Source organism: Chiloscyllium plagiosum, unplaced genomic scaffold (assembly GCF_037043375.1).
Source record: "Chiloscyllium plagiosum isolate Xiang-an unplaced genomic scaffold, Cpla_swu_hap1 HiC_scaffold_22, whole genome shotgun sequence".
Classification (NCBI taxonomy): domain Eukaryota; kingdom Metazoa; phylum Chordata; class Chondrichthyes; order Orectolobiformes; family Hemiscylliidae; genus Chiloscyllium; species Chiloscyllium plagiosum.
The window spans coordinates 46,777,546-46,805,330 of NW_028270160.1; the positions used below are offsets into that span (position 1 = coordinate 46,777,546).

A 27,785-nucleotide genomic window follows, 5' to 3' on the forward strand; every position below is an offset into this window, starting at 1 on the left:
CAAACTCCTCAATACCAAAGGATGAAATGCAACCTCCACATTCACTACACTACTGTCATTAGTTTAACGGCCAGCTGCAGGTTTGCCAGACCTTCCAATTCTCAACTGACTGCAACACATGCTGAATTTTATAACTGAGTCTTTCTTGTCCCTATAGCATAAAGCCCACTCAAATTAGCAGTAACCAGGCCATGCTACATTACTCTGTTTAATCACAATGAACCAACCGAAACTAACAGCAAATTAAGAAGATACTATTTCATCAAAACAGTGCCTGGGAAGTTGCTACCAGAGAATATATGTAGGGAGAAGCGCAATTACACATTTACAATCAGCTCTAATATAATGTAGCTACAGGTATTGATAAATGGAAAAAGGAAGTCCATGCAGATGCAATTGATTTTTTAAATGTATTAAATGCGCGTCAAATCCAACTGGTTTCAAATTACAAAATGACCCTCCTAGCTACTATAATGGAATAGCCCAAAATTAAAATCCAACAACAGTGCAAAAATCTGCATTCTCCATAATGGAATGCAAGTAAAAATATGATATTCAGGCCATTGCTACTGTGTAATACAGCTCATTCAAGTAAATCATATGGATTCATATCTCTACCTTATCCTGACAAAAGGAGTATCAATCGCCATTTTGAAAACTTTAATTGGGGCTAGCATTCACAGAAGGTGAAAAAGTTTCAGGCTTCTATTTCCATTTGAGCAAAACGGTGTTTACTAGTTTCATGCAAAAAATATCAAGCACAAAATGTCATGATTATGCTCACCAGATGAAGTTGCTTTATAGTCACTCCTCTTTAGGAGCACCTCTTCTACTTAGAAGGACTTAGCAGGCTTAAGAGAACACAATCTCCTGCATGTTACCTTTCAAGCCTCCACATGTATGAACACAAAAATGAAAACTGGCATTCCACTGCAGTACCGAAGGAGTGCAGCTGCTGTCGTTTGAATGGGGCATTGAACTGGGACCCTGTCTACCCTCTCAGATGGGGCTAAAGGATCCTATGGCATGGTTCTGAAACACAGTCAGTGAGTCCTTTCTAGAGTCGTGAAGAATATTAATCCCTCATTCAACAATTTAACAAGATCACTCTACTTGATCATGAAAACATGCACTGTATGCAAGGTTCAGTAATAAGGTAAAAACAATAACTGCAGATGCTGGAAACCAGATTCTGGATTAGTGGTGCTGGAAGAGCACAGCAGTTCAGGCAGCATCCAAGGAGCAGCGAAATCGACGTTTTGGGCAAAAGCCCTTTATCAGGAACAAAGGCAGAGAGAAGGTTAAGTAATAGGTTATAGAGTCACAGAGTCATAGAGATGCACAGACCCTTCAGTCCAACCCGTCCATGCCGACCAGTTATCCTAACCTAATCTCATCCCATTTGTCAGCTCTTGGCCCACATCCCTCTAAACCCTTCCTTTTCATACCCCCATTCGGATGCCTTTTAAATGTTGCAATTGTACCAGTCTCCACCACTTCCTCTGGCAGTTCATTCCATACATTCACAACCCTCTGCGTGAAGAAGTTGCCCCATAGGTGCCTTTACATCTTTCCCCTCTCCCCCTAAACCTATGCCCTTTAGTTCTGGACTCACCCACGCCAGAGAAAAGACTTTGTCTATTTATCCTATCTATGCCCCTCATAATTTTGTAAACCTCTATAAGGTCACCCCTCAGCCTCCAACGCTCCAGGAAAAACAGCCCCAGTCTGTTCAGCCTCTCCCTGTAGCTCAAATCCTTCAACCCTGGCAACATCCTTGTAAATCTTTTCTGAACCCTTTCAAGTTTCACAACATCCTTTCAATAGGATGGAGACCAGGATTACATGCAATATTCCAAAAGTGGCCTAATGAATGACCTGTACAGCCACAGCTTGACCTTCCAACTCCTATACTCAATACTCTAACCAATAAAGGAAAACATGCCAAACGTCTTCCTGCGACTCTACTTTCAAGGAGCTATGAACCTGCACTCCAAGGTCTCTTTGTTCAGCAACACGCCCAAGGACCTTTCCATTAACTGTATAAGTCCTACTAAGATCTGCTTTCCCAAAATGCAGCACCTCACATTTATATAAACTCCATCTGATCAAGTTCCTGTTGTTCTCAGAGGTAACCTTTTTTCACTGTCCACTACGTCTCCAAATTTGGTGTCAGCTACAAACTTACTAACTATACCTCCTATGTTCACATCCAAATCTTTATATAAATGACGAAAAGTAATGGACATGGCATTGATCCTTGAAAAGCAACCCTACACCACCAGCCTGTCTTTTACCTTTGAGCCAGTTCTGTATCCAAATGGCTAGTTCTCTTTCAAACGCCTTACTGAAATCCACATAGATCACGTCCACTGCTCTATCCTCATCAATCCTTTTTGTTATTTCTTCAAAAAACTCAATCAAGTTCGCGAGACATGATTTCACGTGCACAAAGCCATGCGGACTATGCCTAATCAGTCCTTGCCTTTCCAAATACATGTAAACCCTGTCCCTCAGGATTCCTCCAACAACATGCCCACCACTAACGTTAGGCTCACCGGTCTACCGTTCCCTGACTTTTCCTTACCACCTTTCTTAAATAGTGGTGCCATGCTAGCCAACCTCCAGGCTTCCAGCAGCTCACCTATGACTATCAACAATACAAATATCACAGCAGGGAACCCACAATCACTTCCCTAGCCTCCCATAGAGTGCCAGGGTACACCTGATTAGTTTCTGGGGATTTATCCCTTTTTATAGATCGATGGATTAATGATTACTTTATACAGTTTGTAATAATCCGATTCTGCCTGAATTCAAATATCTAGTTTTAAGATCAGTGTCACATAATATCAATCACTGGAGAAGTAATGGAAGGAAGTCTGCCATCCTTTCCAGGTCTGACCTGTGTGATTCCAGGCCCACAGCAACGGGGCTCAGTCTTAAATTCCCTCTGAAATGACCATGTTCAAGTGGCAATTAAGGATGGGCAATAACTATTCGCCCAGTTAGCGACATTCTGACCACATGAATGAAAAGACAGGGCTCTTGTGGCACAGTGGCAATGCTCCTACCTCTGAACTGGGAGCACTGGGTTCAAGTCCCAGAGGTGTCTAGAACATCTTTGAATGATGAAATGTCTAATATCTAATCAGAAATAATACATTGATCAGCATCTGAAAAAAAGACAGTTGCTAATGATGCAACTGATATTTCTAACATTTTTTGTTTTTATTCAATTATATTAACATAGCATTCCAGTTGTTACAACTTTTAAATGACAATAAAAAAGAAAAAAAAATCCATCAAAAGCCTATGTCAATGTATTACGAAACATTTCTGAATTTCCTGGAAAAGATTCCAAGTAGAATTTCGCAAGAAATTAATGCATCTTAGATTACTTACAGTGTGGAAACAGGCCCTTCGGCCCAACAAGTCCATACCGACCCGCCGAAGCGCAACTGACCCATACCCCTACATTTACCAATTCACCTAACCTGCACATCTTTGGACTGTGGGAGGAAACGGGGAGAATGTGCAAACTCCACAAAGTCAGTAGCCTGAGTCAGGAATTGAACCCGGGTCTCTGGCGCTGTGAGGCAGCAGTGCTAACCACTGTGCCATCGTGCCGCCCTTAAATCTGTAATAATACATGCAGTTATAATTAGATTTATGCAAATCTCATTCATAGTTTTCAACACAATTAATCAATTCCACATTGTAGAGCATTCTTCCAGCTTAGTTTTTGCTGGTCCCTCAACAAATCATATGCTAAATCATATGCACTAGATGGCGAAAAGAGCAAAGAGTTCATTGTTTTATAAGCAAAACCAGTGCAGTATTTTGAAACCTCAATTCAGGTACCAAGTAATCCCAAAACTAAACTAAATGTCATTTGTTTTTAAATTAACTTGTTCTTTACCTGTTATTTGAAAAATAAGCACATTTTTGAACATCAGCTCCATATACACTGTGTCCAACATTAACACAACAATTTGGAAACTTGAATGAATGGCAGATTACCACATGTCAGAATCATGATCTGAGTAAGGCTTTCTTCCTTGAGGCTGCTTTTCCATCTTCATGTACTGGAATAACTCTCCAATGCTTATTATTTTAATAGAAATGTCCGAGAGTGAGAGAAAAAGAAAAATAGGAATATATTCCCATGGAATTTTAAATATTTTAGGAATGGAAATTGTTGGAGGTTTTGTTTTAAAAGGAAAATTGATAATTTGCTGAAATTTATGCCATCTCTGTCTAGATAACCCCACTAGAAGGTACACAACTATGATTTGGGAGGACCTTTCAAGTCCAAAGATGTAGATTAACCATGCTAAATTTCCCCACAGTCTCCAGGGAACTGCAGGCTAGGTGCTTTACCCATGGAAAATGTGGGGTTACGGGGAATTGGGTCTAGGTGGGATGATTTTCGGAGGATCGGTGCAGATTTGATGGACCGAATGGCTTCTTCCACAGTATAGATATTCTATGAGCTAACCATTGCAGTGTGGACGTTCAGCTGTAATTTAAGAACTACTCAATCACAAGTAATACTAGGAAGCGGAGAGTAGAGAAACACCCTCTACCCTCTGGAGAATAAACCCATATCAGACTCTTTTGGTTCTTTCTATACGATCACTATCATCACTAATGGTAGTTAGTTGTTGTTTTTCTCTGCTTTAGTGAATTTCATGCCAGTAAGGGTATTATTGTTGGTCTTGAAGGCTTCCTCTAATTTGTTTTGTTTGGTGATGATCACTGTCATCACTAAACGAAACAAATTAGAGGAAGTCTTTACGACCATCAATAATACCCTTACTGGCATGAAATTCACTAAAGCGGAGAAAAACAACAATAAAAATTGCCATTCCTAGATGTCATAGTACAACGAACAGCAAATGGGGATCTTCAAACCAGCGTCTACAGGAAAACAACACATACGGACCAAATAATGAACTACAGAAGCAATCACCCCAACACCCACAAACGAAGCTGCATTAGAACATTATTTCAACAAGCCACCACACACTGCAGCACAGAGGAACTATGCAGAACAGAGGAATATCACCTATACAGTGTATTCAAAAAGAATGAGTACCCACTGAACACTCCACCGATTTTTCAGCAACAAACCCAAACAAGCAGACAAAACACACCCAGAAACCCAAGCCACTCTCCCCTACATCAAGACATCTCAGAAACTACTACCAGACAATACAGACCTCTTGGCATCATGGTAGCCCACAAAACCACCGACACACTAAAACAGCAGCTAATGAAAGACCCTATACAGACAACAAGCAAAACTAATGTCATTTACAAAATATCTTGCAAGAACTGTAACAAACTCTACATTGGACAAACAGGCTGAAAACTGTGTGGAGTTTGCACGTTCTCCCAGTGACTGCGTGGGTTTCCTCCGGGTGCTCCAGTTTCCTCCCACAGTCCAAAGATGTGCAGGTAAGGTGAATTGGCCATGCTAAATTGCCCGTAGTGTTAGGTAAGGGGTAAATGTAGGGGTGAAAATATGTTGCTGGAAAAGCGCAGCAGGTCAGGCAGCATCCAGGGATCAGGAGAATCGACGTTTCGGGCATAAGCCCTTCTTCAGGAATGAGGAAAGTGTGTCCAGCAGGCTAAGATAAAAGGTAGGGAGGAGGGACTTGGGGGAGGGGCGTCGGAAATGCGATAGGTGGAAAGAGGTCAAGGTGAAGGTGATAGGTCAGACTGGGGTGGGGGCGGAGAGGTCAGGAAGAAGATTGCAGGTTAGGAAGGCGGTGCTGAGTTCAATGGATTTGACTGAGACAAGGTGGGGGGAGGGGAAATGAGGAAACTGGTGAAATCCGAGTTCATCCCTTGTGGTTAGAGGGTTTCTAGGCGGAAGATGAGGCGCTCTTCCTTCAACCGTCGTGTTGTTGTGGTCTGGCGATGGAGGAGTCCAAAGACCTGCATATCCTTGGTGGAGTGGGAGGGGGAGTTGAAGTGTTGAGCCACAGGGTGGTTGGGTTGGTTGGTCCGGGTGTCCCAGAGGTGTTCTCTGAAACGCTCCGCAAGTAGGCGGCCTGTCTCCCCAATATAGAGGAGGCCACATCGGGTGCAGCGGATGCAATAGATGATGTGTGTGGAGGTGCAGGTGAATCTGTGGCAGATATGGAAGTTTCCTTTGGGGCCTTGGAGGGAGGTGAGGGGGGAGGTGTGGGCGCAAGTCTTGCACCTACTGCGGTTGCAGGGGAAGGTGCCGGGAGTGGAGGTTGGGTTGGTGGGGGGTGTGGATCTGACGAAGGAGTCACGGAGGGAGTGGTCTTTACGGAATGCTGATAGGGGAGGGGAGGGAAATATATTCTTGGTGGTGGGGTCCGTTTGGAGGTGGCGGAAATGACGGTGGATGATGCGCTGTACATGGAGATTGGTGGGGTGGTAGGTGAGGACCAGGTGGTCTGGCGATGGAGGAGTCCAAAGACCTGCATATCCTTGGTGGAGTGGGAGGGGGAGTTGAAGTATTGAGCCACAGGGTGGTTGGGTTGGTTGGTCCGGGTGTCCCAGAGGTGTTCTCTGAAACGCTCCGCAAGTAGGCGGCCTGTCTCCCCAAAATAGAGGAGGCCACATCGGGTGCAGAGGATGCAATAGATGATGTGTGTGGAGGTGCAGGTGAATCTGTGACGGACATGGAAGGTAGGGGTATGGGTGGGTTGTGCTTCGGCGGGTCGGTGTGGACCTGTTGGGCTGAAGGGCCTATTTCCACACTGTAATGTAATGTAATCTAATCTAGCTACCAAGATAATGAACATCAACTAGCAACTAAAAGACATGACCCCCAATCACTAGTATCCTTACACACTGATGAGGAATGACACCACTTCGACTGGGACAACACATCCATCCCAGGACAAGCCAAACAGAGACACGCACGAGAATTCCTAGAAGCATGGCATTCCAACTGGAACTCTGTCAACAAACACATTAATAACCGACCCCATTTACTACCATCTGATGAAAACAACAGGAAATGACATCCCCACAGGAAATGATGTCACCAACCCAAGGAAACCTAAACACATAAATAGAAAGCGGGTCACAAACACCAGTGCTTCATCAGAGGCTCACTAATGATGTCACCTAGTATGGTGACGAAAGAGCTGAAAACAAATCTTCCAGGTCAGCAGGCAAACTTACATCCAGATCCTCAACCTGAGCTACAAATCTTCTCAAAACTCACTAATTGAAGGGGTTCTACGATTAACATCTTTTTTCTTTCAGTTAATTCTGTATTTCATGCTTTGTGTAAAATGAGCACACCATCAAGTAAACACTTCCAAAAGTAAAATTTCATTTGTGCAGAGATTAAAAATATTGGGAGGGAAGCTCTGGTTGACTAAGACAAACTTCCAAAAAAAGGAGCAAAATTTTAAACAGAGGCAATTTTTGCACATTGTGACATCACCTTTATTTTTCAGCATTATATTTCCAAGTTAATAAAATGAAATGGCCGCTAAAGAAAACAATATTTAAGACATTTCACTGGTTTGCTTTCTCCAAATTTTCAGTTTTTATATTGCTAAAGATTTGCTAATCTTCATTGGGAAATTTTTCTTTCTGCGTGCTGTTTGTCCATTAATGAATTTTCTACTTGTGTAAGTTATAGCATGTTTAGTTAACACCAATTGGTTCCTTTGTTTACAAGGATGAAATTCTGGCAAATGAGGGTCAACTACAGTACAACATTTAGCATGCCTGATATATAGATATTCACACTCGTGATACAAACTACACAACAATTATAAATATATACGAGTTAATTAATTATTATAGATACAGATTATTTCAAACTTATAGCAGGGCAGTCATTAGAACAAAGTAAATCATATAATATTGCACCATTTGGAACTTTACCAAATTTATTCAGTACCTTTGTAGTTTTCTCTGCTTCAGTTAGTGGCCGTATTCTGTAGCATGGTGTGATGTCTTTGAAGATCTCCAACAAAGATACCATCACCAGTTTCCGTACTGTTACTGCAACATTTGGATCCCTTTCCATGAGCATTGAACGCAGTTCCTTCAGCTTTTTTATCTGTGAACAGAATAATCACTTTAGATAAATTTGTAAGTGTTTTATTTCTCAAATTCAAGATTGATCCAAGGTGCATATATTTTTTAAACTACAAAGAAATTTCAGAAAAGGGGACAGAACCACTTAATTGTACAAATAATAAAATCACAATGGACAACAAGCACATATTACGGGAGAACTAACAAAGGCATTTTTACAAATACGCATGATAATCACGAGAAAAGGGAATATACTACAAGATTAGAAGGCAGTGTTATAGACCAGACCAAACCCCCTTCAAATATATCAAGGAGATAGAAGTTAGGGTCTACACCATCTTATTGAAAGGCAAGTGTAAGGTGGTTTGACAAAGGGTCAGTTAGACTCGAAACATCAGCTCTTTTCTCTCCTTACAGATGCTGCCAGACCTGCTGAGATTTTCCAGCATTTTCTTTTTTGGTTTCAGATTCCAGCATCTGCAGTAATTTGCTTTTATCGCTTTATTCTTCCCCCAGATAAAAATAACCAAAAGGAATATAAATTGGTATAATGTTAACTTGACTGTAAAACGTAACAGAATGATATACTATTTAACTAGTAAATAGCAACTGTTCCAGTATAGCAAAGGCAACATCAGGAAAAAAGATTGTCTCACATATAATTCGTGCAGCAGAAAGGGAACCCAATCTTTTAGGTGCCACAGAGAGGAAATTCTCAGAGAGTGAGCTTCCATAGTCAATCTCAAAACTCCATCAAATGCTGAAAGTTAAACTAAAACCATGGCTCCAAGGGAACCTCACTCCATCCATAAATGCTGTTTCTATTGTTCTAACTTTGAAAAAAAAACAAGGCCTGACAAGCTGTTTACTTTATTGGCTTCAAATACCTTTGGTTCAAAACCTCTCTTCAAAGAGAAACAGGACAAAACACAACTCTTAAAGCCATAATATCACCACAAGAGGAAACAGTCAGGCCGTGGCAATAACGTTCAATTCTTCCCTAGCCATAACACAGGTGCCAGCGGACCGGAGGACAGCCAATGTGTATTATTAAAGAAGGGAGGAAGGTATAAACCAGGAAACTACAGGAAAGTGGTGGAACAAAATTAATCTGCATTTGGAAAGGCAGAGATAAATCAAGAACAGTCAGAAGGCTTTATTAAGGGTAGGTCACGCGTCATGCCTGACCAACCTGAATTAATTCTTTTGTAAAGGTGAACATGTGAGTAGATGAAGGCAATACATTTTGATGCAATCTACTGAACTTCAGGAAGGTTTTTAATAAGATCCTACATGGGAGAAGGATAGCAACAGTAAGAGTCCAAGGGATCCAGGGAAATTTGGCTATTTGGATTCAGAATTGTCCGTATGACAAGCAGCTGAAGGTAATGGCTGAGGTGTGTTTTTGTGACTGGTCTATAGCCAGTGGGGTTCTGCAGCGATCCTAGCTGTTTATGGTATATAAAAAATTATTTAGACTTGAAACGAACCCAGGTTGATCAGTAAGTTCACAGATAATACAAAAATTGGAGGAGTGGTAAATTGTGAGGAAGATAGCCTTAGGTTACAAGAGGATATAGATGGCCTGATCAGAGGCAAGTGGAATTCAATTCAGGTTAAGTGAGAAGTGATGCACTTGGACAGGACAAACAAAGCAAGGGAATATGTGATTAACGATAGGACCCTGGGAAGCACTGAAGTACAGAGAGACTTTGATGTGCATGTCCACCAATCCCTTAAGGTTGTAGTACAGATATATAATATGATTAAAGAAGAATATGGGATACCTGACTTTATTAGCCAAGGCATAGAAATTAAGAGCACTGAGGTTCTGTTAGAACTGTATAGAATGTTGCTTAGGCCACAGCTAGAGCATTTGTACAGTTAACATAGACATAACATAGAGGAGGCGACCATTTGGCTCTTTGAAGCTGCTCCACCATTCATCATGATCATGGTTGATCATCCACCTCAACAGCCTAATCCTGCTTTCACCCCATAACCTTTGGTCCCATTCGCCCCAAGTGCTATATCTAGTCACCTCCTGAATACATTTAATGTTTTGGCATCAAATACTTCCTGTGGTAATGAATTCCACAAGCCCACCACTCTTTGGATGTAGAAATGTCTCATCTCTGTCCTAAATGGTCCACCCCAAATCCTCAGAATGTGACTTCTGGCTCTGGATGCACCACCATCGGGAACATCCTCTCTGTATCTACCCTGTCTCGTCCTGTTAGAGTTTTATAAGTCTCTGTGAAATCCCCCCTCAGTCAACTGAACTCCAACAAAAATAGTCCTAACCTAGTCAATCTCTCTTCATACATCAGTCCTGCCATCCCTAGAATCAGCCTGTTAAACCTTCACTGCACTCCCTTAAGAGCAAGAGCAAGTCAGAAAAGGAGATTAAAACTGCACATAGTATTCTAGGTGTGGCATCACCAAGGCAGTGTATAACTGCAACAACACATACCTACTCCTGTACTCGAAACCTCTCACTATGAAGGCTAACAGACCATTTGCCTTCTTTATTGCCTGCTGCACATGCATGCCTACGTTCAATGACTAGTGCACAAGAATAGCCAGGTCCCACTCGACACTCCTCTTTCCTACTTTACAGCATTCAAGTACTAATCTGCCTTCTTGTTTTTGCTTCCAAAGTGAATTAGCTCATACTTATATTAGATCTGCCATTGATACGCCCACTCACCCAACCTGTCCAGATCATGCTGAAGGATCTCTGCATCCTCGTCACAGTTCACTCTCCCACCCAACTTGGTTTAATTTGCAAACTTTGAGATGTTACATTTTGTTCCCTCATTCAAATCATTAATATATATTGTGAATAGCTGGGGTCCTAGCACCAATCCCTGTGGCACCCCACTGGTTACACTGCCTGCCAAGTTGAAAAGGACCTATTTATTCTTACTCTTTGTTTCCTCTCTGCCAACCATTTTTCTATCCATCCCAATTCTTCCTCCAATCCCATGCGCTTTAATCTTGCAAAATAATTTCTTATGCGGGACTTTGTCAAACACTTTTTGCAAGTCAAAATATTCCACAATGACTGGCTCCCCCTTGTCAACTCTACTAGTTACATCATCATAAAATTCCAACAGATTTGTCAAGCATAATTCCCCCTCCATAAATCCACTGCCACTGCTTTCTAAATGCTCCATTATAAAGTTCTTGATAATGGATTAGAGAACACTGATGTTAGGCTTACTGATCTGTAATTCCATGGTTTCTCTCTACCTCCCTTTTTGAATACTAGAGTAACATTAACTACCCTCCAATTTGCAGGAACTCTTCCAGAGTCTACAGATTCCTGGAAGATGACCACCGATGCTTCTACTATTTCTACAGCCACTTCCTTACCTACTCTGGGATGTAGATTATCAGGTTCTGGGGATTTATCCACCTTCAATTTTCCTAGTATCATTTTTCTACTGGTACTGATCTCCCTCAGTGTTACCTTCTCACTAAATCTTGCATTCTCCAAAATTTCTGGTATCTAATTTGTATTCTCTTTTGTGAAGACAGAACCAAAGAATGTATTCAGTTGCTCAATCATTTCTCTGTCCCTTATTATGCATTCCCCCATTTCTGTTTGTAGGGGACCTACATTTGTCTTCACTAATCTCTTTCTTTTCAAGTATCGATTGAAACCCTTAGCATCAGTCTTTATGTTCCCTGCGAGCTTACTTTTATACTGTATTTTCTCTTTCTTAATCAATCCCTTGATCCTACTTTGCTGAATTCTAAACTGTTGCTAATCCTCAGATCTTTTTTTTTTCTTGGCCCATTTGTATGCTTGTTTCTTGGATCAAGTACTATCTCTAATTTCCTTTGTAATCCATGCATCAGCTCTCTTCTCATTTGCTGTTGTGCCAGACAAGAATAAACAGTTGTTGCAGTTCCCCCATACATTCCTCAAATGATTGCCAATGCCTATCTACTATCACCCCTTTAAGTAACTCTCCCCAATCTATCAAGGCCAATTCTGGTCTCATATCTTCATAGTTTTCTTTATCAAGAGTCAGCACCCTCATCTCCAAATTAACTATCCTACTCTCCATCTTGATAAAAAAATATTCTATCATATTATGGTCACTCATCTCCAAGGGGTCTCGCACAGTTGGATTGGCAATAATACCCTTCTCATTACACAATACCCTGTCTAAGATGGCGTGCTCTCAATACCTGCCCTCCAGATATTGGTCAAGAAAACCATCCTGTACATTACAAGAGAGATGCAACTGAATTGGAGAGGGTACAAAGGGATTTTAATAGGATGTTGCCTGGGCTAAAGAGCTTTAGTTATAAAGATATTGGACAGACTGGGTTGATTTCCTTGGAGCACAGGAGACTGAAAGGGACATGATTAATATGAATAACGGTAAGAGTGACATTGACAGGAAGGAAATGTTCCACTTGGTGGAAGGATCACTAATCAGGGAGATAGATTTAAGAGTTTAGAAGGGATGTGAGGAATATTTCATCCAGAATCTGTTGGGAATCTGGAACTCACTGTTTGGAAAGGTAGTAGAAGCAGAAATCTTTATAACATTGAAGCAGTATTTAAATGTACATTTGCAATGTCAAGGCACACAAGGCTATGGGCCAAGGGCTGGAAAATGGGATTAGAATGTTAGGTGGCTGTTTTTGACCGGTGAAGGTTCAAAGGGCCAAAGGACCTTTATCTGTGTTGTAGGCTTCAATGATTGCATGAGTCTTCTGCATAGTTAATGTGATCCTATATATGAAAAGGGAAGACAGTTGAGTCTAGAGAGTTATAAACCAATTAGGTTAATGTCAGTTGTATGAAAGATAATGAAATTCTTACTCAGGAAAATCATGGACAAATAGTTAGAAACTTGAACTATAACAAGCATAGTCAGGTCAGGCTCAAATAACCTTATTGAATTCTTGAAGTAACAAAAGGACTGTTGAAGGCAACGTAGAAGGCACAAAATATTTAAATACCCTAAGATATTGACATGGTACCACAGACTAAAATCATGATTAAAGTCAGAGCCTGTGGAGACAGGAGGCTAAAACAGAGTAGAGAATAATCTGGCTACGAAACAGAATAGAGAGAGCAGAAGTTAAACGGTAGTTACTCCGATTAGCAAAGAGTGAGAAGTGATGTTTTATAAGAATCAGTGTTGGGATCGATGTTACTCAGCATTTACAGGGTTCATTTGGACTAGGGAACCTGATGTACAATTTGAACATTAGTGGAGGGCATCAAATTCATGGATGTAGTTAAGAGAGGAGAACTGCATCAAAATACAGAAAGACATCTATTAACTTCCATGCATAATTTGCAAAATAACTTCAGCATAGCTATGCATGCACTAGCAGGTTTTGGTAGGAAGAATAATATTTGAAAATAACTTCCTAAAAAGAGCAAATAAACAGACAGATTGAAGGGTCATATATGTATATTAACCCAAGTTGCTACGTTTAGTTTGATAAGACGATAAATAACATTTGTCCCAGGCAATGACCATTTCCAACAAGAGAATATAACCATTACATTTTAAGGTCTAAAGGCATTACTGACACCGAAGCCTGATTATCAACATCCCGGGGTTATCACTGATCTGAAACTGAACTGGGGTTGAGAGTGTGGTGCTGGAAAAGCACAACAGGTCAGGCAGCATCTGAGGAGAGGAAAATCAACATTTTGGGCAAAAGCCCTTCATTAGGAATGAAGATTCCTGATGAAGGGCTTTTGCCCAAAACGTCGATTTCCCCCACTCTCGACTCTAATCTCCAGCATCTGCAGTCCTCACTTTCGCCTGAAACTGAACTGGGTTGGCCATATAAATTCTGAGTAATAAAAGCAGACCAGAGGCTAGGAATTCTGCAACAGGTAAAGTACCTCCTGACACCCTATACCAACCTACTCTCTACAAGGCACAAGTCAGGAGCATGATGGAATACTCTTCAGTTGCATGCATAAGTGCAGCTCCAATAACAATCAAGGCTTGGCATCATCCAAGACAAAACAGCCTACTTGAATGGTATCCCATCCACCATCTTCAAGATTTTGCCCTTGCCATTGACATATAGTAGCAGCAGTGCACATAGTCTACAGTAACTCCCAAGGCTCCTTCAAATGCACCTTCCAAACTGACGTGTTCCACCACCTGGGAGGTAGCACATGCATGGGAATACTACCGCATCCAAGTTTCCTTCCGAGTCTCATTCTATCTTGACTTGGAACTATAACACAATTCCTTTAATGTCGCTGATCAATATGTTACATGTAAAGAACCTTGGGTGCACTACTACTTTGAGCTCCAGGGACAGTTCTGGCATCCATATTAGAGAAATGAGACAGAGGCCCTGCAGAAAGTTCAGAGTTAAATTACTGGAGTGATTATAACCTTTCAGGAAAAATTTCAAGCTTGATCAGGCTGGGGGCACATTTGTCTAGAAAGCAGGAGATTGAAGGGTAGCCCCACAGAGGTCTTTAAAATTATAAAGGATTTTGATAGGAGTGGACACAGAGAAATTTGGAGATGATAGATGTCTAATCTGAGAGACCAGCTGATGTCAAGCAAGCGATTGGAGGAGTAGCGGAGGAGGAACAAGACGACAAGACAATGATAAACTCTATTGCAGAGTTAGCAAGAGCCTAGTGGGACCTCTTAACAAAAGTCTACCATATCATGTGTCACGCTTAACTGGATAGTAGTGGGCCTTCCCTCAAGATTAAGGTCATGGGGGAGAAAGTCCTCCTTTCGACTACCAGATAATCAGCAGCTTGAATGAACAGTGTCACCACTGAGACGGTGAAGGCTGTTGCCAATATGTCACTGAGCCTAGCATCATCACAGGCCACAGTGAAATTGTGGAAGTGAGACGACGTTGCAGGTGTGGTACAGAGACAACTACTAAGTACAAATGTGCCAAGCAAGTGGGCACTAAATGCCATCTGCTATTTCTATTGGCAGTCAAGTACAGAAAGAGGCCATAAATAAAAGGTTCTATACATGTTGGAGAAAGTGAGGACTGAAATGCTGGGAGATAAGAGTCGAAGTGCATGGTGTTGGAAAAGCACAGCCGGTCAAGCAGCATCCGAACAGCAGGAGAATCGATGTTTCAGGCATAAGCCCTTCATGTTGTCATACAAGCAATTGACTTTTTGTTTTTAAGGTTGGCCCTGATTTCTACATCTAATTTTACCGCCACTTCCACCTCGGCAACTGCCTGTGTGGAGTTTGCACATTCACCCCGTGTCCGCGTGGGTTTCCTCCGGGTGCTCCGGTTTCCTCCCACAGACCAAAGATGTGCAGGTTAGGTGAATTGGCCATGTTAAATTGCCCGTAGTGTTAGGTGAAGGGGTAAATGTAGGGGAATGGGTCTGGGTGGGTTGCTCTTTGGAGGGTCGGTGTGGACTTGTTGGGCCGAAGGGCCTGTTTCCACACTGTAAGTAATCTAATCTAAAAAAAAGATGACAGAAAAATCTTATGTGAGGCTAAGAATTGAAACATATTAAGGTGCATTTCAAATATGTTTAACTAATTCCATTCTTGATTAGCTTTCAAATAATTAATGTAGTTTCAAAGAAAAAAATGAACATTATGACAGTTATTCATACAAGTTAGTTAGCCTGTGCACAAGACATACTTTTGCAATTAGAGGCTTGCTGCTAAGTGTTCTGAATGAATATCAAAAAATACCTAATATTGTAATACTATTTCCATTGGGCTCAATGTTAGCAGATTCTTGCAGAGGATCATGGCACAGTAACTCAAATACAATCTACTTTACAAATCCATCAAAAGCACTAAAGTCAAGTCAATAAGTATTTATATTTAAAGACACTGAGCTACACTGAGTCTATCCAATACACTGCCACATCCTTCAAACGGGAGTCAGTTTCTCAGACACAATTCTTACTGCAGCAATACCATGACAGGCTGGATACACTCCATTACCCCAGCACAGGGTCTCCCAGTAAGGGAGGAGCAGGTGCCAGGCTGATTCCCTCAGCCGAGGTTCCAGTCTACAACTACGCCCGGGCATGTGAAGGAGTGGAAAGGTCAGCGGAAGGGATGGACAGTGGGCAGCAGCAGCATCTGTAGGAGCACTGGATGGGAAACAGGAAATATGGATCCATGCAACCCCAGGCACAGCAAATAGCTCCAGCTCAGACACTGAGATCATGGGAGTGGCAGCAGTAGAGGCCATTACAGAGACCTAGGAGCCCATTTCAGAGACTCTGGCTGATGTCAAGCAACGACTGGAGGAGCAGTGGAGGAGGAAGATGGAAGATGAGAGAAGGACAAACTCCATTGTAAAATCTTGCATTATTTTCAGTGTTTCAAGACGGTGCCGGAGCATGGCAACACTTTTCACTGTATTTTTACATACATGTGACAATAAATCTAAATATAAATCTTATCTGGGACAGTTTAAGATATTTTTTCACATCAACAGACGTTCTTACATTGTTGTTTGGTTCAGTCAGGATGGATGATCCCAAAGTGGCTATCTGGATCTTTTTCTCTTGTAATGTCTGTCTTCTCATCAGTAGCAACTCTTCCGTGGTCAACTTTTGACAAGGCTCCTTTAAAGCAAACATTTCTTCTCCTGCAGTTGTTAAAAAAAATTCTATTGTCATCTTTCCAAGCAGGTAATCAGCAAATTCTTTTGCCTTGTCATAAAATATATTGATAATGAATTTGAGTTTGCTCAGATTTTTCTTTGGAACTTTCTTATATTTTGTTCAACATCTGCAACAAGAAATATATTTCAATAGTCAGTCTTGAGCAGAAATCAAATCCACCTTCTGGAAATGAAAAAGAACCACTCAGTCTCAGTCTGCGCATATTATTGACAATCACAACTTTGATTACAAGGAAATAAATGTACATTTGCACACATTTAAAATATTCACAATTATGAAAGCACGTTTTCCTCTTAAGGAGCTATGCTTCAGCAATTGGATACAGTAAAACAAACTGAAAAGCTGCTTGAAATGCTATTTCAATGAATGTCAACAATTTTGTACATTATTAAAATAAAAGTTAGGCCTCCAGCCACCATTTATCAACTCTTATTATCAAGAACAGTTTATCTAGTCATTTTACATGTTACTGTTTGTATGACAGAGCAGTTTGCAAGAAGGGTTGCTGCACCTGCCAATGAAATAACTCACAACATATCAAAATTAATTACACGTGAAACATTTTAGAATGGAATCTCTCTCTTTCAATGAGGTAATCTGGAATTCTCACGAGGTTGCATTTCAAGTGCAATTCAGTCAAAATTGTATTAGCTTGCAGGCCTGTGAAGTGCTTCTTAAAATTAAACAGTACATCTGGCACAAGATCACAATAGGTACCTTGAAAATTAGACTTTTATTTTTGACATACTAAGAAAGAGAATACTGTACTTAAACATAACTAGTAAGTGGTTCTGTCTGGCTTTGCTAAAGTTATTTAAGATGAGAGGGGAAAGATTTAAAAGGGACCGTGAGAGGCAATGCTTCCACGCAGAGAGTGGTGCATGTATGGAAGAAGCTACCATTTAAAAAGCATCTGGATGGGTACACGAATAGGAAGGGTTTGGAGGGATATGGGCCAAATGCTGGCATAGAGGACTAGATCAGTTTAGGGTATTTGGTCAGCACCAAGTACTTGGACCAAAGTGTCTGTTTCCTTGCTGTATAACTCTATGGTCACTCAGATGGTGGATTACACACGGGTTAAAATTTTTTTTTCAAATAAACCCATAAACCTGCATAGGAAAACTGCACCTTACCAACAAATTTAAAGAACAGCTTCTTGTCTGCTGTTATCAGACTTATGAATGGACCTCTCATATATTTGAGCTAATCATTCTCTGTATACTGTATTCTGCATTCTGTTCTCTTACCTGATGTACTTATGAGAGGTACGATTTGTCTGGTTAGCATGCAAAACAATACTTTTCATTGTGTCTCGGTACATGTGACAATAATATATCAAATCAAAATCAATTCAAAATATGGCTAGGGATATTCCTTCACACAAAAGTATGTTCTAAAATGCTGCATAATATACTAGTACTTCAAAGGACACATTTTGCTCATGTACAAATTTATTTGAGAGGAACACTACCACTAACACTGATCATTTTTTTGGCTATAACTTAGGCCCGGATTGCCAATTGCTCACAAAGTAGAAACTCTTGACCAATATAAAAATGAGTTGATGTTTGTATTATGGCAAATCTTCTCTGTAATTTGTTGCTATTTTGGAATATGATACACGTCATGCAAATGCCAATGTGATGCACACTTCACACGTGAAGTTTAAATGTGACATTTTACATATACCAGATAATATTTTATATATCATATGTTATTTTCTTACTTTCCTCTTGCTGCAGATTTTCCTCAGCCATTTCTTCTTCTTGTTCTTCCATTAGGACTAGAGAAAGTATATTAACATTTAGTATCAATAAATATGTAGGCACAGCATTCGAGTACATTGAAAAGGACATACTGATACAATCGCAATACAAGTACTGAAATTCTGAAGACACTTAAGAAAATAAGCAATCTTAAACTTGTGGCAAACACAAATCCAACTAAAAAAACCAAATCACTAATAATAGCTTCAATTGCTAAGCCATCTAGTAGCTCTTAAATTAAAGGTTGTTTACTAGAAGCTTATTTTTAAAAATACAGTATCCTGTAGCATCTTAAGCGACTACTTAATTTGAAGTCTACTGCAATGTTTTAGATAAGCTACATAATACAACATAAGCTTAATTCCTTTGGTAAATGATTATTTATGGTCACTCGCTTTGGGGATCAAGAGTTATATGGGTGTTATATCTAGCTGAAATAATTTTATTTAACCAGTTTTACACCATCAAATTTACATTAAAGGAGCAGAAATAAACATGGTATTTTCTTACTTGGCTTCTCCACTGATTGAGGAATTATACCCCGTTTGTCTTTGATAGGCAATAGGTGGATAAGCTCCTTTTCAGGTTCAGTCTGTAAATATCGTGGCACCTTCTCATACTGTTCCACCCTATTTTCTTTCTTTCTTTTTTTGGCATGGGTTGGTTCACTGAAATATGACAAATAATTACATCAAATTAACCACAGTTTAAAATTTAGTATAAAAGAGAGATTAGTATTTGTGGAAAAAAGACATAATATTTGCATCTCTTTACATTTTGGACGATGAGCTAAAAAAGTGAAAAAAGGACACTGCTTTCGAAGGGGAATCATAAGTAGCTGTGTACAGCTTTGGGAAAACAAATGGAGTTAGCTAATGCACATGCAACAATGTTACTTTTGGGAATGGTGTGCTGGGGGTTGTCTTGTGGGCATTACTGACAGTGATGTAAAAAATTTGTATAAAGGAAGAACTGTACCTTTTGTTCAGAGATATCTCTTGACATGGCTTCGCAAACACTGCAAAGTGTGTTAATGGTTCCTCCAAAGCTTTTACTTGCTTAATAAATTTTGGCTGTTCACAGAAGTTGGCATATTTCAGTTGCATCAAGTGTGTAAGAATCTCAATAAAAAGAGCCTAACAACTGGAATCGACTTTCCCCACACCAGTCTTTCAGCTAAATATTTATTTAACTGTTCTTATGTGCCCTCTGCTAATTGAAACCCAGCTCAACGGTGCCTATCTCACCATTGTCTGCCAATACGCTATCAATCACAAAATTAACTGCTATTTTTAATGACAATTTTGTTATGTTTATTAAATGTTGATACTACTTACAAGTTAAAGTTATTTACTTTAAAAATTAATTTAGGGGATGTAGGCTTTCCTGGGAGGTCAAATATTGTTGCCCATCTCTAACTGGTCTTGAGAACATGGTGGTGAACTGCCTTCTTGAACCACTGAAATCCAAATAGTGGAGTAACACCATTTGTGTAAGTTTTGAGATAAGGCCAAAGGGAAAGGATTCTCAGATTTGGTAGCATTGAAAAGCACTTGTGATGCAAACATTGGTGATAATTCTGGGATTAGGCTACAATTCAAGTGTGATTTTTGGGATTTACGATTATTGAGGCAGAATTCCTGGATCTGGAAGTGGGTGTCAAGATTCAGCATAATTTAATGGCACAGTGGCTTTGTGGTTAGTACTAATCCTCACAGCGCCAGGGATCTGGGTTCAAAGACGTTTTTCATAAGGGGCTGAGTCCACTACTTTTCATCATTTATATAAATGATTTGGATGTGAGCATAAGAGGTAACATCAGTAAGTTGTAGATGACACCAAAATTGGAGGTGTCGTGGCCAGTGAAGGTGGTTACCTCAGATTACAACAGGATGTTGATCAGGTGGGCCAATGGGCTGAGAAGTGGCAGATGAAGTTTAATTCAGATAAATGTGAGGTGTTGCATTTTGGGAAAGCAAATCTTAGCAGGTCTTATACACTTAATAGTAAGATCTAGGGAGTGTTGCTGAACAAAGAAACCTTGGAGTGCAGGTTCATAGTTCCTTGAAACTAGATTCACAGGTAGATAGGATAGTGAAGAAGGCGTTTGGTATGCTTTCCTTTATCGGTTAGAGTATTGAGTACAAGAGTTGGGAGGTCATGGTATGGCTGTACAGGACTGTTGGAATATTGCATGCAATTCTGGTCTCCTTCCTATTGGAAGGATCTTGTGAAACTTGAAAGGGCTCCGAAAAGATTTATGAGGATGTTGCTAGGATTGTAGGATTTGAGCTACAGGGAGAGTTTGAATAGGCTAGGTCTGTTTTCCCTGGAGCGTCGGAGGCTGAGGGGTGACCTTATAGAAGTTAATAAAATCATGAAAGGCATGGAGAGGATAAATAGACAAAATCTTTTCCCTGGGGGCATAGGTCTAGGGTGAGGGGAAAAATTTAAAAGAGACCCAAGGGGTAACTTTTTCATGCAGAGGGTGGTACATGTATGGAATGAGCTGCCAGAGGAAGTGGAGGAGGCTAGTACAATTGTAATATTTAAAAGGCATTTGGATGGGTATATGAATAGGAAGGGTTTGGAGGGATATGGGCCAGGTGCTGGTAGGTGGAACTAGACTGGGTTGGAATATCTGGTCGGCAGGGACAAGTTGGACCGAAGGGTCTGTTTCTGTGCTGTACATCTCTATGACTATAACTAAATCAAGCCACCTGTGTGCTTTCAGGGCAATACTCCTAGATACAGTCTTTTGATTGGCTTTTTAATTGACACTGTTTGTGTTGGGTTCAGGAAAGCTCAGCATCAGTAACAGGTCTCTGTTTGACCAGGTTGCAGTTTTACACAGATTCTGAGGGGAGTGAAATAAAGGCTCTATATGCTTGCAGCATCAACATTTCTCTTTTCCCTTGCTCTGAAAAACTGCCATCTCCAACTCTCCGAATGTAATTTTCCCTGCTGTTTTGACAGAGTCGCTCAGAGGAAGAATGTTAAAGATCACAAGAAATAACCTCGAGTACAACCAAGCTACTAATGAACTAAAAACTGATAACTGATGTGCCAGTAAACATCAGTTATCAAAAAATCAAAAGAACTGTGGAGCTAAATTATCTATTTTGTGATGCTAGAATGGTGATTCAGAACTGTGTTCTGACATTATTTTCCCCTCCCCTGTAATATTTGTGTGGGGGGTGGGTGCTTGTTTATGCAAATATTTAAAGGGCTAAAGTATAAATTAGAAATCCTGTTATTTTACTGCTCTTGTTAAAATTACAAAAAAAGAATTTATTTTATATTGCTGCTGAATGAACTTGGGTGTGCTTTGCTTTTATCCAGGATAAGTTAGAGGCAAACTTGAATTTATAGTACTATCATTAAAGCTCGACATCTGTCATGACTGCAGGAATAGTGAATAATGGACTGTGACATTATAATGCAACAATACTTGTAAACGATGAAAATCTTACCTGGAATGAAGATCCCTGGTAAGAAATAATGGCCTCTGACCCATGCTTTGCATATATTCCAAGTCATCATCATCCAGCATATCCAAAGGTAGAACATCCTCTTCCACTTCTTCCTCTTCTTCATCTATTTGTATATGTGAACAACAAAACAGATCAATAATTTGCAGAATCACATGATACTTTTTGCAGGAACAATGCATAAAAGGCTGTGGCATGGATCATGCAGTAGTAATAATTCGGCTAATGTTAGTATGGTGTAAACCTTCTAGATAAGCTTTCAAAGTCTGTACATACATAGTTAAATGCTGAAGTTGCTGATTTATCCTGCTTTTCTACAAACTTTGCCCCATCAGTGCTTTATTGATAGATTTGGCATTAAACGTTAAGCAAAGTTACTGTATTTATCTCTTTGGATAGTGTACCTATTTCCTCAGATGGTGCTGGCTAGCATGAGGGAACAAAGCTTTAAATTGAGGGGTGATAGGTATAGAAGAGATGTCAATGGTAGTTCCTTTACTCAGAGAGTAGATGGTGCATGGAACGCACTGCCCTACGACAGACTCGCCAACTTTTAAGGACATTTAAATGGTCACTGGATAAACATATGGATGAAAATGGAATAGTGTAGGATAGATAGGCTTCAGATTGGTTCCACAGGTCGATGCAGCATCGAGGGCTGAAGGGCGTTGTAACGTTCTGCATTATCTACTGTGGTAAAATAAAGCAAGAGCTAATTCAAGGGTTAAATTAATTTTTAAACAGCATGATAGATCTTAATAACTACCAACCACACTCTCCTGCAATTAAAACGTATTTTTAAACAAGCTTTGGGTGTCATTCTGACAAAATTTAATTGTTGGATATTCTTGAAATGTTAATTTATTTTCATTTCTTTTTTATTTCATCTCTCCCTTAATCTAATCTTTCTATATTTCTTCTGTACATTATCTAAAATGAAATAAAAAGTTTTAATTTCTACTTCCCAACTTAGATTCTTTGGCTTAGGAAGGATTTTTAAAATGTAATTGGATGAAGAGTCATGTTGCTGTTATAGAAAATAAAGAGCATGAAAGCATGGGAAGGATTAAAGCATGAAGACCACTGGCAATCTGTGGTCTATGGAAGGCAAGATGGGATAAGAATAGTGGAATGCTCTTATGCTAATTAGCAGAATAAGGTTGAGGCTGAAAAGTCACTATAGCGAGATGAGATAATAGTTAGTAGAGGTAGTCTCCCTGTTAAGTATCATGATGACAAGATTGGGACCATAAATATTTGGAACATGAAATTAAATGTCTAATTAATAGTTAGTACAGTCAGCTTGAGACAGGAGACTATTGTGATAGATGGAATAGCTAAATATCTAATCATGACAGGTTAGTCTGGAATGGAAGATGACTGTAGCAGAGGTGATAATAAATATCTAATCATGCCCTGTTTACATGTGCCACAGATAACCTGCAGAGGTAATACACTGGATAAGCTGCCCAATGCAGCAAGATGTCACAAAGAAGATTGCTGCAAGCCATTGGGCATCAGTGAACATGCTGGAGAAGCAGTCCTATTTCTTCAATGCTGACTTCAAAATACTGACCAATTAATAACTTTAACATCATTCTGTGTGAGAGGCCCTGAACAGTCAGCAGGCAATTGAGTAAATTCACTAAGGTCCATAAAAACAATAATAGGGTAACTATATTAGGGGATTTCAACTACCCTAATATTAATTGGGATAATCAGAGTATATAGAGTTCAAAGTTGGCATTTTTATTGAAATGTGTATATGAGAGTTCGCTACACCAACATGTAGATGGTCCTTCAGGGTCAGTGCAGTGCTGGACCTAATGCTTGGGAATGAAGCTGAACACATGCTCAAGGTGACAGTGGAAGAACATTTCAGTGATAGCAGCCACAACAATAAACATTTTGTGATGGAAGAGGAGAAAGATTGTCTGCAAACAGGGTTTTGGATTGGCAGATTTTATTAAAATAAGGCGGGATCTGGCCAACATAGACAGGATACAGCTACTTAAAGGTAAATCTATAACAGAACAGTAAGAGACATACAGAAAGATACTGGAGGGAGTACAGACCCAACACATTTCCTTTCAGGTGAAATGTAGGAGCAACAAGCCCAGAGAACCATTGATGTGTAGGGATAGTCAGGACTGGACAAAAAGTAAGAGAGAGTCATATACAACAGGAACGAAGGGATCAGAATATCAGAGGTCTGCAAGGAGGATTGGAAGTGCAGGGAAGACTTCAAGAAAGCAATTAGGAGAAAAAGAGAGGGCATGAGAAAATGCTAGCAGTCAAGGATTAGTGAGAATCCTTGATATTCTATCAAGGGTAAGAGAATATCCAGGGTAAGAGTACAATCTATTCGGGACCAAGGGGGAAATCTGTGCGTGAAGGACATTGGTAGAGCGTTCAATAAGTATTTCACAGCTATTTTTTACTTGGAAACAGTATACAATCACAGAATTTAATAAGATGGACTACGACACCCTTGAGCAGAAATAAGAAGTTGGAGGATTTAAAAGTGGACAAATCCCCAGGTTTGGATGAGTTGTAGCCCAGGCTGTGGTGGGAGTTGAGGAAGGCAATTTCAGGGGTCCTGACCCAAATTTTAAAAATTTCTCTGGCCACAGGGTAGATGCCAGAGGACTCAAGGAGAGCTAATGTGGTTCTGCTTTACAAGAAGGGTGGCAGAGATAGACTCGGTGGTTGACAGTTCCCTAGTCTATCATCAGTGGTAGAGAACTTATTTGAGAAAATAGTAAAAGAGAAAGTTAGTCTCCACTCAGAGAGATAAGGTTTGATCAGGGATCATCCGATTGGCTTTTTCAGAGGGAGATCATGCCTAATAAATTTGGTGGAATTTTTCAAGAAAGTGACTAAGTGTTTGGATGAGAGGAGGGCAGTTTATATGGATTTCAAATAGGGCTTTGACAAGGTCGCATGTAGGAAACTGATTTTTAAGAAAAGGGGTAAAAGCTCATGGGATCGAGGGCGATGTGGTAAAAGGATCCAAACTGGCTTAGTGATAGCAGGTAGAGGGTGGTGGTAGAAAGCTGTTTATGTGACTGAAGCCTAGTGTGCAGTAGCATAACACACAGATCAGTGCTGGGTCCCTTATTCGGAGATGCCGGTGTTGGACTGGGGTGTACAAAGTTAAAAATCACACAACACCAGGTTATAGTCCAACAGGTTTAATTGGAAGCACACTAGCTTTCGGAGCGACGCTCCTTCATCAGATGATTGTCACCTGATGAAGGAGCGTCGCGCCGAAAGATAGTGTGCTTCCAATTAAACCTGTGGGTCCCTTATTAGTTGCAATATTTATAAACGATATAGGTGGGAATATGGGAGAATGGTAAATAAGTTTGCAACTGACATTAAGATTGGCCAGGTGGTTGACAGGGAGGAGGAATGTGTTAGGTTACAGGAGGATATAAACTGTTGGTCAGGTGGCAGATCAGCGATAGATGGAATTTAACCCGGATAGACATCAGATGATGCACTTTGGAAGAAGGAATGAGGCAAAGGTGTACTCAAAGGTGGCAATACACTAGGAAGCTCAGAGAAACAGAGGGATCTTGGAGAGTTTGTCCAGAGATCCCTGAAGGTGGCAGGACAGGTTTAGAGGGTAGTTAAGGCAGCAAATGGGTGATTGCCTTTATCAATCATGGAATAGATTGTAAGAGCAGAGGGATCATGTTCAATCTGTACAGGAGTTTGGTTAGGCCACAGCTGGAGTGTTATGTGTAGTTCTGATCATCACACTGTGGTAAGGATGTGACTGCACTGCACTGGAGGTTGCAAAGGAGATTCACTTGTATGTTGCTGGGGATGGAACATTTGAGCTATGAAGAGAGGTTGGATAAGCTCAGGCAGCTTTCTTTAAAACAGAGAAGATTGGGGGGTGGGGTGGAAATACCTATTAGAGGTGTTTAAGATTATAACAAGCACAGACGTGGTGAATAGAAAGCAACTGTTCCCTTAGTTGAAGGGTCAATAACGAGGAGGCATTATTTAAAGTGTAAGGTTTAGAGGCGATTTGAAGAAAAATGTTTTCACCCTGAAGGTGCTGAGAGTCTGGAATGTACCACCTGGGAGGGTAGTGGAGGCAGGAAACCTCAACCTTAAAATGTACCTAGATGCACATCTGAAGTGTCAAAACATTCAAGGCTATGGGCACAGTGCAGTTGTAGTATATTTTTGGCAATACAGACTCGTAGGCTGAAAGGCCTCTTCGATACTATATGATATGACGATTATACCAAGTATAGAATTCTCTTTAATTCTATTCACTGAACTCATGATTTTTTTTTTAATAGAATGCCAATATGCAGCATTTAAAAGACAAACACCTATTAACTCCTCCTACAGGAGGTGCCTAACTCAATTTATAGCAAATAGGTTTGTGGAGCAATCACTTTGTGATAAAGAATTGAGAACAGTGCTGTCATAGTATGGCACAATGTTACTGTCCCTACTAAAGAACATGATCTGATTGAATTTAATCCTCAGGTGAATGAAACTAGCAATTTTAAACAAAAATACCTATTTGACTCAAATGAACAACGATAATAGTTGTTCAATGTATGCTTTTTTAAATGGACATATGTTTGAAATCATGGAATAATATCTCCAAATCAGTAGTAAAACCCTGTTTAATCAGTAATTAAAGCAGGATTTTAACTCAACCATAAATAGTGAGGTCTTGCTTCAATTGTAAAGGAGCTTGGTTGACTATACCTGGAATAATCTGTGCAGTTTTGGTCTCCTTATCTCAGGTATTTTAATGTCATGTACCAAGTACAACAAAGATTCATTGGACTTGCTCCTATAGAGACCTATGAAGAAATTGGACAACCTGTGCCTGTATGTTCTAGAGTTTCAAAGTATGAGGGGTGACCTCAGTGAAACTTACAAAACATTGACAAGGATAAACAAAGGAAATGCACGCAGGATGTTTCCCTGGCTACATGTCAACATGGGACAACAGAACTTGCCTGGTCTTTTCCTTTTCAATTGATCCAATGGTTTTGCTTCTTTTGCTGAAACATCTCGAGCAGCTTGTCGAAGTTGTCTCTGCTCTTTCTTATATTTCTTTGCTGCACTTTGATGTTTGTATTGTTTATTCTTCAATTTATTTGCAAGCTTCACATTGCTAGTCTTCAGCAGCTTACGAAAATTCGGAACTCTCTTTGTATTTTTTCTCTGAAACAGAAGATAGATGTTAAGATCCAAGACTATAAATAAGACATACCTTCTGATGTCTTAGCAAGCTTATTCAGTCAGTAATCACACAGATCAAGAAGAATTCATCTTGTGCGGTTAACAGGTTGCAGCAAATACAGTGCCTGATGTATAAAGGAAAAATGAGCCAGACTTCAGGTTTGTAACCATTATTCAGTGACTCCTGCTGGGTGCTGTCTGACATATACATTGGGTTTGGTTCTGATGCTTGCTGAAATCGAATAACTGCCAAATCCACACGTGAATAATCTTGCTTGTGGTATATCAACATGGAACCATCCAGAGCAAATATCCAGCAACTTCAAATAATTAACAAAAAAAACACTAAAATTAATGCCTGTGACGCATTAGCATTGTCCCAGCTTTAATTATCCATTTGACCATATGTTGAAATGTTAGAATATCACTAAATAGAAAATATGAAGGTAGTAGGTGGTTTCAGTGAAGTGGGAAAATAATGAAGTCTAAATTAGGTTACAGTACATTTATGTGAATCAGTGTGAAGAAAATTGTTGATCTCTGGCTGCAAATAGAGTCATAGATATTACAATACAAAAACAGACCCTTTGATCCAACTCATCCATG

At 40.1% G+C, this 27,785-nt stretch overlaps 1 protein-coding gene across 1 annotated transcript in view; it reads right to left on the reverse strand.

Annotated features, from left to right (window-relative positions):
- Window positions 1-27,785, reverse strand: part of noc3l (NOC3-like DNA replication regulator) — a 60,996-nt gene that overhangs the window by 29,736 nt on the left and 3,475 nt on the right. Inside the window, exons 2-7 of the mRNA XM_043712463.2 lie at window positions 26,954-27,161; window positions 21,936-22,059; window positions 18,973-19,130; window positions 18,423-18,479; window positions 16,514-16,656; window positions 7,907-8,068 (exon numbers count right to left, since the gene is read on the reverse strand). Coding sequence (XP_043568398.2) covers window positions 7,907-8,068; window positions 16,514-16,656; window positions 18,423-18,479; window positions 18,973-19,130; window positions 21,936-22,059; window positions 26,954-27,161 — 852 coding nt within the window. The remainder of the gene's footprint in view (window positions 1-7,906; window positions 8,069-16,513; window positions 16,657-18,422; window positions 18,480-18,972; window positions 19,131-21,935; window positions 22,060-26,953; window positions 27,162-27,785) is intronic.